Here is a 16,793-nt window from a genome sequence, read left to right as displayed (position 1 = left end):
GGGAAGTAGACTGCAGCAGGCAGCCCCTTCCCAGGAAAAGAAGCCCTCCACCGCGTCTGCCAAGTCCTCAGCGTGACGCTGGGGCCGTGCAAGCGGACTCAGGTGAGGTGGGGGGGTAGTCTCAAGAGTCTCAGCGCGCAGTGGGATCACTCGCAAGTTGACCCCTAGATCGTACAAGTATTATCCCAGGGGTACAGATTGGAGAGTCGAGACATTTTTTCCTCGCAGGTTCCTGAAGCCTGCTTTACCAACGGCTCCCTCCGACAGGGAGGCAGTATTGGGAAAAAATTCACAAGCTGTATTTCCAGCAGGTGATAATCAAAGTACCCCTCCTACAACAAGGAAAAGGGTATTAGTCTTCCACACTATATTGTGGTACTGAAGCCAGGCGGCTTGGTGAGACATAGTCTAAATCTGAAATCTTTGAACACTTACATAAAAAGGTTCAAATCAAGATGGAGTCACTCAGAGCAGTGATAGAGAACCGAAAAAAAGGGGACTATATGGTGTCCCTGGACATCAAGGATTACCTCTATGTCCAAATTTGCCCTTCTCAACAAGGGTACCTCTGGTTCGTGATACAGAACTGTCAATATCAGTTTCAGACGCTGCCGTTGAATTATCCACGGCACCCCGGGCCTTTACCAAGGTAATGGCCGAAAAGATGATTCTTAAAAGAAGAAAGGCATCTTAATTATCCCTTACTTGGACGATATCCTGAAAGGGGCAAGTTTCCAGAGAACAGTTGGAGGTCGGAAAAGAACTATCTAAAGTAGTTCTACGACAGCACGAGTGGATTCTAAATATTCCAAAAATCGCAGCTGTTTTCCGATGATACGTCTGCTGTTCCTAGGAATGATTCTGGGCATAGTCCAGAAAGAGGTATTTCTCCTGGAGGGGAAAGCCAGGGAGTTATCCGACCTAGTCAGAAACCTCCTAAAACCAGGCCAAGTATCAGTGCATCAATGCACAGGAGTCCTGGGAAAAATGGTGGCTTCTTACGAAGCGATTCCATTCGGCAGATCTCACGCAAAAAACTTTTCAGGGGGATTTGCGGGACGAATGGTCCGGATCGCATCTTCAGATGCATCAGCGGATAACCCTGTCTCCAAGGACAAGGGTGTCTCTTCTGTGGGGGCTGCAGAGTGCTCATCTTCTAGAGGGCAGCACATTCAGCATTCAGGACTGTGTTCTGGTGACCACGGATGCCAGTCTGAGAGGCTGGGGAACAGTCACACAGGGAAGAAATTTCCAAGGAAGTGTGGTCAAGTCTGGAGATTTCTCTCCACATGAATATACTGGAGCTAAGGGCAATTTACGATGCTCTGAGCCTAGGAAGACCTCTGCTTCAAAGTCAACCGGTGCTGATCCAGTAGGACATCATCATGGCAGTCGCCCACGTAAACAGACGGGGCGGCACAAGAAGCAGGAGGGCAATGACAGCAAGGATTCTTCGCTGGGCGAAAAATCATGTGATAACACTGTCAGCAGTGTTCATTCCGGGAGTGGACAACTAGGAAGATTTCCTCAGCATGAATGAATTCCACCCGGAAAAGTGGGAACTTCATCTGGAAGTTTCCACATGTTTGTAAACCGTTGGGAAAGACCAAAGGTGGTTATGATGGCGTCCCACATGAAGCGCCAGGTCTAGAGACCCTCAGGCAATAGCTGGGACGCTCTGGTAACACCGTGGGTGTACCAGTCGGTGTATGTGTTCCCTCCTCTGCTTTTCATACCCAGTGTATGGAGAATGATAGGAAGGAGAGGAGTAAGAACTATACTCGTGGCTCCGGTTTGGCCAAGAAGAACTTGGTACCCGGAACTTCAAGAGATACTAGAAAGGATCTTGATTCAGCAAGAATCATGTCTGTTCCATGACTTACCGCAGCCGCGTTGACGGGTGAACGCCGGATCCTAAGGGAAAAAGGCATTCCGGAAGAGGTCATCCCTACCCTGGTCAGAGCCAGGAAGGAGGTGACCGCACAACATTATCACTGCTTAGGTGAAAATGTGTTCCATGGTGTGAGGCCAGGAAGGCTCCACGGAAGAATTTCAACTAGGTTAATTCCTACATTTCCTGCAAACAGGAGTGTATATGGGTCTCAAATTGGGGTCCATTAAGGTTCAAATTTCGACCGGTCGATTTTCTTCCAGAAAGAAATTGGCTTCAGTTCCTGAAGTCCAGAAGTTGTTAAGGGAGTACTGCATATACAACCCCCTTTTGATGTCTCCAGTGGCACTGGGCGATCTCAACGTAGTTTGGGATTCCTAAAATCACATTGGTTTAAACAACTCAAATCTGTGGATTTGATATATCTCACATGGAAAGCGACCATGCTGTTGGTCCTGGCCTCGGCCAGGCGAGTGTCAGAATTGGCGGCTTTATCTCACAAAGCCATATCTGATTGTCCATTCGGACAGAGCAAAGCTGTGGACTCGTCCCCAGTTTCTCCCTGAGGTGGTGTCAGCGTTTCACCTGAACCAGCTTATTGTGGTACCTGCGGCTACTAGGGACTTGGAGGACTCCAAGTTGCTGGATGTTGTCAGGGCCCTGAAAATATAGTTTCCAGGTCGGCTGGAGTCAGGAAATCTGACTTGCTGTTTGTCCTGTATGCACCCAGCAAGCTGGGTGCTCCTGCTTCTAAGCAGACTATTGCTCGTTGGATTTGTAGTACAATTCAGCTTGCACTTTCTGTGGCAGGCTTGCCACAGCAAAAAAATATGTAAATGCCCATTCCACAAGGAAGGTGGGCTCATCTTGGGCGGCTGCCCGAGGGGTCTCGGCATTACAACTCTGCCGAGCTGCTACGTGGTCGGGGGAGAACACGTTTGTAAAATTCTACAAATTTGATACCCTGGCAAAAAGAGGACCTGGAGTTCTCTCATTCGGTGCTGCAGAGTCATCCGCACTCTCCCGCCCGTTTGGGAGCTTTGGTATAATCCCCATGGTCCTTTCAGGAACCCCAGCATCCACTAGGACGATAGAGAAAATAAGAATTTACTTACCGATAATTCTATTTCTCGGAGTCCGTAGTGGATGCTGGGCGCCCATCCCAAGTGCGGATTATTCTGCAATACTTGTACATAGTTATTGTTACAAAAATCGGGTTATTGTTGTAGGAAGCCGTCTTTCAGAGGCTCCTTTTGTTATCATACTGTTAACTGGGTTTAGATCACAAGTTGTACGGTGTGATTGGTGTGGCTGGTATGAGTCTTACCCGGGATTCAAAATTCCTCCCTTATTGTGTACGCTCGTCCGGGCACAGTACCTAACTGGAGTCTGGAGGAGGGTCATAGGGGGAGGAGCCAGTGCACACCACCTGATCGGAAAAGCTTTACTTTTGTGCCCTGTCTCCTGCGGAGCCGCTATTCCCCATGGTCCTTTCAGGAACCCCAGCATCCACTACGGACTCCGAGAAATAGAATTATCGGTAAGTAAATTCTTATTTTTTCTCACTCTGTGGGTGTCCACGACATCCATCGAGGGAGAATATAACCTGTGGCAAGCACAGTGAGCCCACAAGGGGTTTCTAGTGCTCGCCTCGCTGCCGGTATCTTGACAGCTGGCATCCCTGCCACCGGTAAAGCATAAGGAAAGCGCCTTGAGTCTTATTGGAGAAAGAGCGCTATATAAATAAAATTATTATTATTACAAGTATTCCCTGCTGAACAACTGCTGGCTGATTCATTAAGTGAATGAATTTGTCGTCCTCTGGTTCTGTCCTAAGCGGAACTCTGTATGCTGCTCTTCCACAGTGTCGTTGGCGTGGCACATGAGGGTAGGCGTGACATCACGTCACATCCCGCATTTGGAGGCGGAGCAGGGAGGATTACCTGCACCCGTGAATAACCCTGGCACTGCAGCCAGTAATACAGCAGCGCTGACTGGCAGGGTAAGCGCCCTCCTCGCCCAGTGGGGCTCTCTTATGTTCTGCAGACAATGGGGCTGATGCAGGATATCAGGAATAGTGACAGAGACTTTGCTGAGCTGTGTCACTGGAGCTGCAGGGATTCTGACTGGCAGAGCAGCCTCAGCAGGACCAGGCCAGCCAGCGCTGGAGACACGCTTCCCCTCTGCGCAGGCGCAATACTACTAGGGTAGAAACGATCGATGGTATGCAATAGCATAATTGTGTACCATCGATGGAGCACAACCCGATGGCCATCCCTACCTAGCCTTCCTCCAAGCCTCCGCCTCCACATAGGTCATTGGGCCTATACACCCAATCAGAGGCAGGGACGTATGATAGATGGACCGAGCGACCTATATAAATGCTGCATCCACAGGCGGGAAAAACTGAACTGGGCGTGGCCTGTAGCAGTGGCCGGACAAGATGGAAACTGAGGAGAAAGAATCCTCCCCGGCCGCTGCGGGCCCTTCAGGCCCGGCACCCGCAGAGGAGCCCGGCACGGCAGACGACGAGATCCCCGGGCGGCTTCTCATCTTTAACACCCTGGTGGACAAGTTCCTGGAAGGTCTGATGAAGGCGGGAAGGTGAACGCCCGGCGTCTCTTGATTGGCTGCGCTTCCCCGGCTCTCCAGAGCTATTGGCTGAGGCCCCAATGTTTTTATATTGTGATTGGCTGTAGAGTAGATGTGTCTGTGTAATGCGATTGGCTGTGCACGGAGTATCTGGAACCTGACTGGCTGCACCTTGAACCTGTGAGGGAGAGGATTGGCTGCAGGTTTTGTGTACTCAGGATGACAGGGCTAACCTGCAGCGCTGACAATCTAATTATACTTATGTACAGCTGTTCAGTAGATTTTATTGGTGTGTTTCACAGGCATCAATGTACTGACTGAGCTGCTCCCTCAGAGAGAGAGAGTGTGTGATCACGTGTGTGTGTATGCATGTGTGTGTATATATATATATATATATATATATTAGTATCCGGTCTCTAGGTTGACCCCTATTGGTCGACAGTAACTAGGCTGACAGGGCAAAAGGTCGACATGAGTTTTTCACAATTTAAAAAAACCAAAAAAACCTTTTTCATATTTAACGACCCACGTGGACTACGATAGTAACCTGGGCCGAGTGCAGCGGTAGCGGAACGAGGCACCTTGGCCAAAGCGTGGCGAGCGAAGCGGTGCACTAATTGGGGTTCCCGGTCACTGTACGGAGAAAACGACACCTAAAAAAAAAAAAAAATCATGTCAACCTTTTGACCTGTCGACCTTCCATACCACACCCATATATTATATAATATAATTTAATGAATTTTTTGGGACTGTGTACAAAAATCTGCAATAGTGTTCCCCCTAGGAATTTTTGAGGGCAGGGCGCCGGTCTGTGGGGGGGGGCATTTGTGCACGCGGGTGGCGGCGTCACTAAAGGGGGTGTGGGCGGCTGGCGGCGTCACTAAAGGGGGCGTAGGCGGCTGGTGGTTTCACTAAAGGGGGCGGCTGGCGGCGTCACAGAGAGCATGGGCGGCTGGCGGCGCCACTAAAGGGGGCGTGCCTAGCACCTATGGAAGTGCTGGGCTTCCCCCAAGCGCTCTCCCGTAGCGTGAATGGAATGGATGCTGTGCGCATGCGCACGGCATCTATACACGCTGGGAGAGCAGGAAGCGGGCAGGCTGTTTAGCAGGGCGCCGCAGAAAGGGCAGGGCGGGTTTTGCCTTAATAAAATCGGGCAGGGCGCGGCGCCCTGCTAAAACAGCCTAGAGTGAACACTACGCAACATGCTAATTGCTACTTAAAATTACCCCCTAGGGGCAGATTGAATTAGCCACGGTGGTTACCACACACCTTAAAACTTGAGCTATCCAATTATTAGCCAATTTTCCCGGGAGGTAAACGTGGGTTAAATGCCCTGAATCTATGGGTTACCCCGCGTGGTATGCCCCAGAGGGCGCATATAACACACGTTCCCCCCCCCCCCCCAGCACCTGCGCTAATCCTATCTGCCCCTCAGTGTGTTTTACAGTGACATAACATGACGTCTGTCTAATCCCTTCCCTGCAGTTTCCAGCGCTTCGCCCGCTGCTACCAGAAGTTCTACCAGCTGAGACCGGACGTCACTCACAGTATCTACAACCAGTTTGTGTCCCAGCTGCAGCTATCCATTAAGGTACATTGCCTCGTAGTATTGTCTAATAGGGAGTCTAACCGTAAGCTTTGTACACTGAGATTTCCTTACGTAGCTTACTGGCTGTCCACCAGTGGCGAGGGGTGGTCATCGATGATCTGGCTTGAAGGAGCTACCGGTACTATTGATAGCAGGAAATCATCGATGTAAAAAAAAAATGCATAAATTGTTAGAACCATCAATGAGTGTCATTCATAGAGCACGTGACAGCAGCTGCCCAATCACAGGTAGGTGGGGTTAAGGCACGTACGACTGGTTAAAAAAAAAACCACAACATCGTCATGAGACATCCACCATTGATGGCGGAGAAGCATTGAAACTCCACCATTAATGTGGAAACCATTGAGCATCGGTTGTAAACTATCAATGGCTTTTAATGATCAGTAGCTAATGGCCAACCCTAATGGTGGCCTCTCTATCCTCTCAATGGAGGGCTGTGCCTGGATAGTGCAGAGAGATCTGAACTAGGTGGCACCCACTTATTACATCGGTATCCGTTCACATGGTCGACCATGTTATGGTCGACAGTCATTCGGTCGACCACTATTGGTCGACATTGACATTGTCGATATGGACACATGGTCGGCACATGAAAATGGTCGGCACATTGAAAAGGTTGACATGAGTTTTGTTTTTTTTTATTTCTTTTGGGGAACTTTTCCATACTTTACGATCCACGTGGACTACGATTGGAACGGTAATCTTCGCCGAGCGAAGCGGTAGCGGAGTGAAGGTACCATGCCCGAAGCATGGCGAGCGAAGCGGTGCACTAATTGGGGTTCCCAGTCACTTTACGCAAAAAACGACACCAAAAAAAGTTTAAAAAACTCATGTCGACCTTTTCATGTGTCGACCTTTCATGTGTCGACCACGTGACCATGTCAATGTCGACCAATAGTGGTCGACCTAATGACTGTCGACCATAACATGGTCGGCCATTCATACCGGAACCATTACATCTGGGTTACCGTACGTCACGCTTGGATTTGGCTCACACTAAATACTTGAGCAAATAGGGGTCTCGCCAAGTTACAAATTTAAAGTACACTCGTTACCTGCATATGGCGGGGGTGGCCATCTTGTGGGCTGAACCAAAACTGCACCCTTGTCAATTTATCTGCCTGCAAGGAACCAGTTACATCACTGAGGCATATGTGACACTGACTGCACTCTTACAAAATGGCTGACTCTGTTGCGTGTATGTGACACGTGGTCCGGTAATGGGGCTGCAGCTCTTTCCTATTTTGTTTCCTTCTCTAGGCTGAGATCCAGGAAATTCAGAGTGAGGGGAACCTGGAGGAGCTCTTGGATTCTTTGGACAAATTGGATAAAGAAGCTGGTAGCAGAGCCGACCCGCAGTGGTGAGTATCGCCATCCGGGTTACTATCGTTGTTCATTTTCTGCAAATCCCACATAGATAAGGGTCAGGATGTACACACTAGCCATTTGTATAATGCAGCAGGCCCCCCTGCTGTCTGAAGCGAGAAGTGCAGCTGAATATGAACAAGAACATTTTATATAGACACAGCCTTTGCTCCTGGCTGACCTACTCTCCCCTGACAGGCGCCCGAGCGGGATTCCAGAGGAAGATGTGCGGAGCCACCTGGTGCCGTACCTCCTGAAGCAGCGGGACTACCTGCGCAAGCTCTTGAAGGAGAGGCAGCAGGAGAACGCCAAGCTGGCGCAGAGAGTGCTGGACGGGAGGAAGAAGATCAATGAGATGCGGAAGGAGATAGAGAGGCGGCAGCAGGCCTGGCAGGTGATATATTATTCTCCCTTCCTGCTGTCTGTCTTATAGATGAAGCTGCGGTCATTCTGTGTTGGAAAAATCAAAGATTAGAGCTCAAGTGAAAACCTAAATGCCACGTACAGTTACTAACACACAGACCAGTGTTATGTGGAAGAATCAGCTATGCAACTGTCCCTATTATTATAGTTGCCTTACACAGAGCGCTATACAAATAAAATGATGATTAAATTAGCCTTTGGCACAGGCAGAAGTTTCTGTAAGTAGGCTCATGTGATCGTTCAGAGCCAATGTAAAGCGTGCTGGCAGATGATGTCACAGAGTGTCTCTCAGAGACACACTGAGCATGCTCCTGCCTGTACACGGGGATACACTGACCATGCTCCTGCCAGTGCACAAGGGACACACACACTGAGCATGCTCCTGCCAGTACACGGGGACACACACACTGAGCATGCTTCTGCCAGTACACGGGGGGGACACACACACTGAGCATGCTCCTGCCAGTACACGGGGACACACACACTGAGCATGCTCCTGCCAGTACACATGGGACACACACACACTGAGCATGCTCCTGCCAGTACACGGGGACACACACACTGAGCATGCTCCTGCCAGTACACATGGGACACACACACACTGAGCATGCTCCTGCCAGTACACGGGGACACACACACTGAGCATGCTCCTGCCAGTACACATGGGACACACACACACTGAGCATGCTCCTGCCAGTACACATGGGACACACACTGAGCATGCTCCTGCCAGTACACGGGGGACACACACACTGAGCATGCTCCTGCCAGTACACAGGGGACACACACACACTGAGCATGCTCCTGACAGTACACATGGGACACACACACACACTGAGCATGCTCCTGCCAGTACACGGGGACACACACACTGAGCATGCTCCTGCCAGTACACATGGGACACACACACACTGAGCATGCTCCTGACAGTACACATGGGACACACACACACTGAGCATGCTCCTGCCAGTACACGGGGACACACACACTGAGCATGCTCCTGCCAGTACACATGGGACACACACACACTGAGCATGCTCCTGCCAGTACACATGGGACACACACACACTGAGCATGCTCCTGCCAGTACACGGGGACACACACACTGAGCATGCTCCTGCCAGTACACATGGGACACACACACACTGAGCATGCTCCTGCCAGTACACATGGGACACACACTGAGCATGCTCCTGCCAGTACACGGGGGACACACACACTGAGCATGCTCCTGCCAGTACACAGGGGACACACACACACTGAGCATGCTCCTGACAGTACACATGGGACACACACACACACTGAGCATGCTCCTGCCAGTACACATGGGACACACACACACTGAGCATGCTCCTGCCAGTACACATGGGACACACACACACTGAGCATGCTCCTGCCAGTACACGGGGACACACACACTGAGGGCCTAAGACTGTATCGGAGAGAGAGCAGAGGGAGAGTGTTCCCATAAGGCTGCACAGAGAAATACCCTAACCCTAGGGCGGGCACGTACATGGGCCCTCATTCCGAGTTGTTCGCTCGGTATTTTTCATCGCATCGCAGTGAAAATCCGCTTAGTACGCATGCGCAATGTTCGCACTGCGACTGCGCCAAGTAACTTTACTATGATGAAAGTATTTTTACTCACGGCTTTTTCTTCGCTCCGGCGATCGTAATGTGATTGACAGGAAATGGGTGTTACTGGGCGGAAACACGGCGTTTCAGGGGCGTGTGGCTGAAAACGCTACCGTTTCCGGAAAAAACGCAGGAGTGGCCGGAGAAACGGTGGGAGTGCCTGGGCGAACGCTGGGTGTGTTTGTGACGTCAACCAGGAACGACAAGCACTGAAATGATCGCACAGGCAGAGTAAGTCTGGAGCTACTCTGAAACTGCTAACTCGTTTGTAATCGCAATATTGCGCGTACGTCGGTCGCAATTTTAAGAAGCTAAGATTCACTCCCAGTAGGCGGCGGCTTAGCGTGTGTAACTCTGCTACATTCGCCTTGCGAGCGAACAACTCGGAATGAGGGCCATTGCCCCTGGGCCAGACAGTCATGCAGAGGAAATGTGCGCTGTTCGTGTGACTCCTCTTATGCCATTCAATCCATTGCGTGTTTTCTCCCAGAATATAATATAATTTCTCTGACGTCCTAGTGGATGCTGGGGACTCCGAAAGGACCATGGGGAATAGCGGCTCCGCAGGAGACTGGGCACAAAAGTAAAAGCTTTAAGACTACCTGGTGTGCACTGGCTCCTCCCCCTATGACCCTCCTCCAAGCCTCAGTTAGATTTTTGTGCCCGAACGAGAAGGGTGCATACTAAGGGGCTCTCCTGAGCTGCTTAGAGTAAAAGTTTAAATTAGGTTTTTTATTTTCAGTGAGACCTGCTGGCAACAGGCTCACTGCATCGAGGGACTAAGGGGAGAAGAAGCGAACTCACCTGCGTGCAGAGTGGATTGGGCTTCTTAGGCTACTGGACATTAGCTCCAGAGGGACGATCACAGGCCCAGCCATGGATGGGTCCCAGAGCCGCGCCGCCGGCCCCCTTACAGAGCCAGAAGACTGAAGAGGTCCGGAAAATCGGCGGCAGAAGACGTCCTGTCTTCAATAAGGTAGCGCACAGCACCGCAGCTGTGCGCCATTGCTCTCAGCACACTTCACACTCCGGTCACTGAGGGTGCAGGGCGCTGGGGGGGGGGCGCCCTGAGACGCAATAAAAACACCTAATATGGCAAAAAATACATCACATATAGCTCCTGGGCTATATGGATGCATTTAACCCCTGCAAATTTTTCCTTAAAAAAGCGGGAGAAAGGCCGCCGAGAAGGGGGCGGAGCCTATCTCCTCAGCACACTGGCGCCATTTTTTCCTCACAGCTCCGTTGGAGGGAAGCTCCCTGACTCTCCCCTGCAGTCCTGCACTACAGAAACAGGGTAAAACAAGAGAGGGGGGGCACTAATTTGGCAGATAAATCTATACAGCAGCTATATAAGGGAAAAACACTTATATAAGGTTATCCCTGTATATATATAGCGCTCTGGTGTGTGCTGGCAAACTCTCCCTCTGTCTCCCCAAAGGGCTAGTGGGGTCCTGTCCTCTATCAGAGCATTCCCTGTGTGTGTGCTGTGTGTCGGTACGTTGTGTTGACATGTATGAGGAGGAAAATGGTATGGAGGCGGAGCAATTGCCTGTATTAGTGATGTCACCCCCTAGGGAGTCGATACCTGACTGGATGGTCTTATGGAAGGAATTACGTGATAGTGTCAGCACTTTACAAAAGACTGTTGACGACATGAGACAGCCGGCAAATCAGTTAATACCTGTACAGGCGTCTCAAACACCGTCAGGGGCTCTAAAGCGCCCGTTACCTCAGGTGGTCGACACAGACACGGACACTGACTCCAGTGTCGACGGTGAGGAAACAAACGTATTTTCCAGTAGGGCCACACGTTACATGATCACGGCAATGAAGGAGGTTTTGAACATTTCTGATACTACAAGTACCACAAAAAAGGGTATTATGTGGGGTGTGAAAAAACTACCCGTAGTTTTTCCTGAATCAGATGAATTAAATCAGGTGTGTGATGAAGCGTGGGTTTCCCCCGATAAACTGCTAATTTCTAAAAAATTATTGGCATTATACCCTTTCCCGCCAGAGGTTAGGGCGCGTTGGGAAACACCCCCTAGGGTAGATAAGGCGCTCACACGCTTATCAAAACAAGTGGCGTTACCGTCTCCTGATACGGCCGCCCTCAAGGAACCAGCTGATAGAAAGCTGGAAAATATCCTAAAAGGTATATACACACATACTGGTATTATACTGCGACCAGCAATCGCCTCAGCCTGGATGTGCAGTGCTGGGGTGGCTTGGTCAGATTCCCTGACTGAAAATATTGATACCCTGGACAGGGACAATATATTATTGACTATAGAGCATTTAAAGGATGCATTTCTATATATGAGAGATGCACAGAGGGATATTTGCACTCTGGCATCAAGAGTAAGTGCGCTGTCCATTTCTGCCAGAAGAGGGTTATGGACGCGACAGTGGTCAGGTGATGCGGATTCCAAACGGCATATGGAAGTATTGCCGTATAAAGGGGAGGAGTTATTTGGGGTCGGTCTATCGGACCTGGTGGCCACGGCAACGGCTGGGAAATCCACCTTTTTACCCCAGGTCACCTCTCAGCAGAAAAAGACACCGTCTTTTCAGGCTCAGTCCTTTCGTCCCCATAAGGGCAAGCGGGCAAAAGGCCACTCGTATCTGCCCCGGGGCAGAGGAAGGGGAAAAAGACTGCAGCAGACAGCCTCTTCCCAGGAACAGAAGCCCCCCCCCCCGCTTCTGCCAAGTCCTCAGCATGACGCTGGGGCCTTACAAGCGGACTCAGGCACGGTGGGGGCCCGTCTCAAGAATTTCAGCGCGCAGTGGGCTCACTCGCAAGTGGACCCCTGGATCCTGCAGGTAGTATCTCAGGGGTACAAATTGGAATTCGAGACGTCTCCCCCTCGCCGGTTCCTGAAGTCTGCCTTACCAACATCTCCCCCCGACAGGGAGGCGGTATTGGAAGCTATTCACAAGCTGTATTCCCAGCAGGTGATAATCAAGGTACCCCTCCTACAACAGGGAAAGGGGTATTATTCCACGCTGTTTGTGGTACCGAAGCCGGACGGCTCGGTGAGACCTATTTTAAATCTGAAATCCTTGAACACTTACATACAAAGGTTCAAATTCAAGATGGAATCACTCAGAGCAGTGATAGCGAACCTGGAAGAAGGGGACTATATGGTCTCTGGACATCAAGGATGCTTACCTCCATGTCCCAATTTGCCCTTCTCACCAAGGGTACCTCAGGTTTGTGGTACAGAACTGTCACTATCCGTTTCAGACGCTGCCGTTTGGATTGTCCACGGCACCCCGGGTCTTTACCAAGGTAATGGCCGAAATGATGATTCTTCTTCGAAGAAAAGGCGTCTTAATTATCCCTTACTTGGACGATCTCCTGATAAAGGCAAGGTCCAGAGAACAGTTAGAGGTCGGAGTAGCACTATCTCAAGTAGTACTACGACAGCACGGATGGATTCTAAATATTCCAAAATCGCAGCTGATTCCGACGACACGTCTGCTGTTCCTAGGGATGATTCTGGACACAGTACAGAAAAAGGTGTTTCTCCCGGAGGAGAAAGCCAGGGAGTTATCCGACCTAGTCAGGAACCTCCTAAAACCAGGCCAAGTGTCAGTGCATCAATGCACAAGGGTCTTGGGAAAAATGGTGGCTTCTTACGAAGCGATTCCATTCGGCAGATTCCACGCAAGAACTTTTCAGTGGGATCTGCTGGACAAATGGTCCGGATCGCATCTTCAAATGCATCAGCGGATAACCCTGTCTCCAAGGACAAGGGTGTCTCTCCTGTGGTGGTTGCAGAGTGCTCATCTTCTAGAGGGCCGCAGATTCGGCATTCAGGACTGGGTCCTGGTGACCACGGATGCCAGCCTGAGAGGCTGGGGAGCAGTCACACAGGGAAGAAATTTCCAGGGCTTGTGGTCAAGCATGGAAACGTCACTTCACATAAATATCCTGGAACTAAGGGCCATTTACAATGCCCTAAGTCAGGCAAGGCCTCTGCTTCAGGGTCAGCCGGTGCTGATCCAGTCGGACAACATCACGGCAGTCGCCCACGTAAACAGACAGGGCGGCACAAGAAGCAGGAGGGCAATGACGGAAGTTGCAAGGATTCTTCGCTGGGCGGAAAATCATGTGATAGCACTGTCAGCAGTGTTCATTCCGGGAGTGGACAACTGGGAAGCAGACTTCCTCAGCAGACACGATCTCCACCCGGGGGAGTGGGGACTTCACCCAGAAGTCTTCCACATGATTGTGAACCGTTGGGAAAAACCAAAGGTAGACATGATGGCGTCCCGCCTCAACAAAAAACTGGACAGATATTGCGCCAGGTCAAGGGACCCTCAGGCAATAGCTGTGGATGCTCTGGTAACACCGTGGGTGTACCAGTCAGTGTATGTGTTCCCTCCTCTGCCTCTCATACCCAAGGTACTGAGAATCATAAGAAGGAGAGGAGTAAGGACTATACTCGTGGCTCCTGATTGGCCAAGAAGGACTTGGTACCCGGAACTTCAAGAGATGCTCACGGAAGACCCGTGGCCTCTACCTCTAAGAAAGGACCTGCTCCAGCAGGGACCATGTCTGTTCCAAGACTTACCGCGGCTGCGTTTGACGGCATGGCGGTTGAACGCCGGATCCTGAAGGAAAAAGGCATTCCGGATGAAGTCATCCCTACCCTGATCAAAGCCAGGAAGGATGTAACTGTGCAACATTATCGCCGTATTTGGCGTAAATATGTTGCGTGGTGTGAGGCCAGGAAGGCCCCTACAGAGGAATTTCAACTGGGTCGTTTCCTGCATTTCCTGCAAACAGGACTGTCTATGGGCCTAAAATTAGGGTCCATTAAGGTTCAAATTTCGGCCCTGTCAATATTCTTCCAAAAAGAACTAGCTTCAGTCCCTGAAGTTCAGACGTTTGTCAAGGGGGTACTGCATATACAGCCTCCTTTTGTGCCTCCAGTGGCACCTTGGGATCTCAATGTAGTTTTGGGATTCCTAAAATCACATTGGTTTGAACCACTCACCACTGTGGACTTAAAATATCTCACATGGAAAGTGGTAATGCTGTTAGCCCTGGCCTCAGCCAGGCGTGTCTCAGAATTGGCGGCTTTATCCTATAAAAGCCCTTACCTAATTTTTCATACGGACAGGGCAGAATTGAGGACTCGTCCTCAATTTCTCCCTAAGGTGGTTTCAGCATTTCACTTAAACCAGCCTATTGTGGTGCCTGCGGCTACTAGGGACTTGGAGGATTCCAAGTTGCTGGACGTAGTCAGGGCCCTGAAAATATATGTTTCCAGGACGGCTGGAGTCAGAAAATCTGACTCGCTGTTTATCCTGTATGCACCCAACAAGCTGGGTGCTCCTGCTTCTAAGCAGACTATTGCTCGTTGGATTTGTAGTACAATTCAGCTTGCACATTCTGTGGCAGGCTTGCCACAGCCAAAATCTGTAAAAGCCCATTCCACACGGAAAGTGGGCTCATCTTGGGCGGCTGCCCGAGGGGTCTCGGCTTTACAACTTTGCCGAGCAGCTACTTGGTCAGGGGCAAATACGTTTGCAAAATTCTACAAATTTGATACCCTGGCTGAGGAGGACCTGGAGTTCTCTCATTCGGTGCTGCAGAGTCATCCGCACTCTCCCGCCCGTTTGGGAGCTTTGGTATAATCCCCATGGTCCTTTCGGAGTCCCCAGCATCCACTAGGACGTCAGAGAAAATAAGAATTTACTTACCGATAATTCTATTTCTCATAGTCCGTAGTGGATGCTGGGCGCCCATCCCAAGTGCGGATTGTCTGCAATACTTGTACATAGTTATTGTTACAAAAAAAAAAAAAAAATCGGGTTGTTATTGTTGTGAGCCATCTTTTCAGAGGCTCCGCTGTTACCATGCTGTTAACTGGGTTCAGATCACAGGTTGTACAGTGTGATTGGTGTGGCTGGTATGAGTCTTACCCGGGATTCAAAATCCTTCCTTATTGTGTACGCTCGTGCGGGCACAGTATCCTAACTGAGGCTTGGAGGAGGGTCATAGGGGGAGGAGCCAGTGCACACCAGGTAGTCCTAAAGCTTTTACTTTTGTGCCCAGTCTCCTGCGGAGCCGCTATTCCCCCATGGTCCTTTCGGAGTCCCCAGCATCCACTACGGACTATGAGAAATAGAATTATCGGTAAGTAAATTCTTATTTTTTTTTCTTCCGTAGAAACTGACCAAATCACAAAGACAGATGATTGCCTCCATGCGAGATCCAAGTGATGGGACCTGAGCATCATTCTCTACCTAGCCACGTTCCATTTCCCCAGAGGCAGAGAGGTCTATTATACGGGTGAAGTATGGTATGCCGGCGGCCGGGCTCCTGGCGACCAGCATACCGGAGCCGGGAGCCCGACCGACTGCATACCGACAGCGTGGCGAGCGCAAATGAACCCCTTGCGGGCTCTCTGCGCTCGCCACGCTGCAGGCCTGGTGGCGCGTACGCTATTCTCCCTCCAGGGGGGTCGTGGACCCCCACGAGGGAGAATACCTGTCGGTATGCCGGATATCAGGATTCCGGCGCCGGTATACTGTGCGCCGGGATCCCGACAGTCGGCAACCTGAAGACCACCCCTATTATACGCCCGTCTACATCTGGGGAGGTGGCTGTTACCTGAAACAGAGACTCTGGAAACTTTCAGTGTTAAATAGATTTCTGTTTTTTTTTCCGGATTCCTGTATCATTTCCTCCCGTGTTATACATGGTCACAGACTGTTATACAGATGAAGGTGTTCGGGTTTTGTATAAATGACTCTCGGAGAATGCTGACTGCTCAGCGTAAATGTTAAATATATATTTGTTACACATATAATAAAACCACATTGGCTTTACACCGTGAGTCTACTAGTCAGTGTCTGTTTCCAGCTTCCTAAGAGGGGAGGTTACTGAGGAATAAATGGTCCCAGCTTCCTACCCTGAGGTGAAGACCGCTGCGATGGCCGAAACGCTTAGCACTGTACATCACCTGACCCTGCTGGTCGCCTTCTCACGCAGAGTGGTGCGCAGTACGCACATGAAGCTTTATATTGTTTTGTTCTTAATATGCAAATATACACTCCAGAAAATAATTCTTAAATAGTTTCAGTCTTACGTTGGTGGTGCTGCCCAGAGTACAGGAGTCTTCTGGGGCGCTGTTATATACTCTATTATCTCTACTGAAAACACTCTCTGCTGTGTTTATCCCTCTTAAATACGATTCGGCTTCGTATCTTCAGTAGAAATGGTAACAAATGGAGGATTATACATTTTTTGATACCATT

At 50.2% G+C, this 16,793-nt stretch overlaps 1 protein-coding gene across 1 annotated transcript; it reads left to right on the top strand.

Moving 5' to 3' along the window:
- The first annotated feature begins 4,289 nt into the window (after positions 1-4,289).
- PMF1 (polyamine modulated factor 1) lies at positions 4,290-16,372 on the top strand. Its single transcript, XM_063946892.1, has 5 exons — positions 4,290-4,495; positions 5,969-6,074; positions 7,353-7,453; positions 7,656-7,851; positions 15,703-16,372. The coding sequence occupies exons 1-5, from the start codon at positions 4,335-4,337 to the stop codon at positions 15,763-15,765; spliced, it is 627 nt and encodes a 208-aa protein (XP_063802962.1). The 5' UTR covers positions 4,290-4,334; the 3' UTR covers positions 15,766-16,372.
- The last annotated feature ends 421 nt before the right edge of the window (positions 16,373-16,793 follow it).

The sequence above is a fragment of the Pseudophryne corroboree genome, chromosome 12, assembly GCF_028390025.1.
Source record: "Pseudophryne corroboree isolate aPseCor3 chromosome 12, aPseCor3.hap2, whole genome shotgun sequence".
Taxonomy (NCBI): domain Eukaryota; kingdom Metazoa; phylum Chordata; class Amphibia; order Anura; family Myobatrachidae; genus Pseudophryne; species Pseudophryne corroboree.
This window is presented reverse-complemented; position numbering and strand designations above follow the sequence as displayed.

What these genes read in the sequence shown, in the direction of transcription:
- PMF1 (XM_063946892.1), top strand. Translation starts at nt 4,335, where the DNA reads ATGGAAACTGAGGAGAAAGAATCCTCCCCGGCCGCTGCGGGCCCTTCA. An exon ending in AGCAGAGCCGACCCGCAGTG is followed by an intron (nt 7,454 to 7,655) that starts GTGAGTATCGCC and finishes CTCCCCTGACAG; the next exon opens with GCGCCCGAGCGGGATTCCAG. An exon ending in GGCGGCAGCAGGCCTGGCAG is followed by an intron (nt 7,852 to 15,702) that starts GTGATATATTAT and finishes TTTCTTCCGTAG; the next exon opens with AAACTGACCAAATCACAAAG.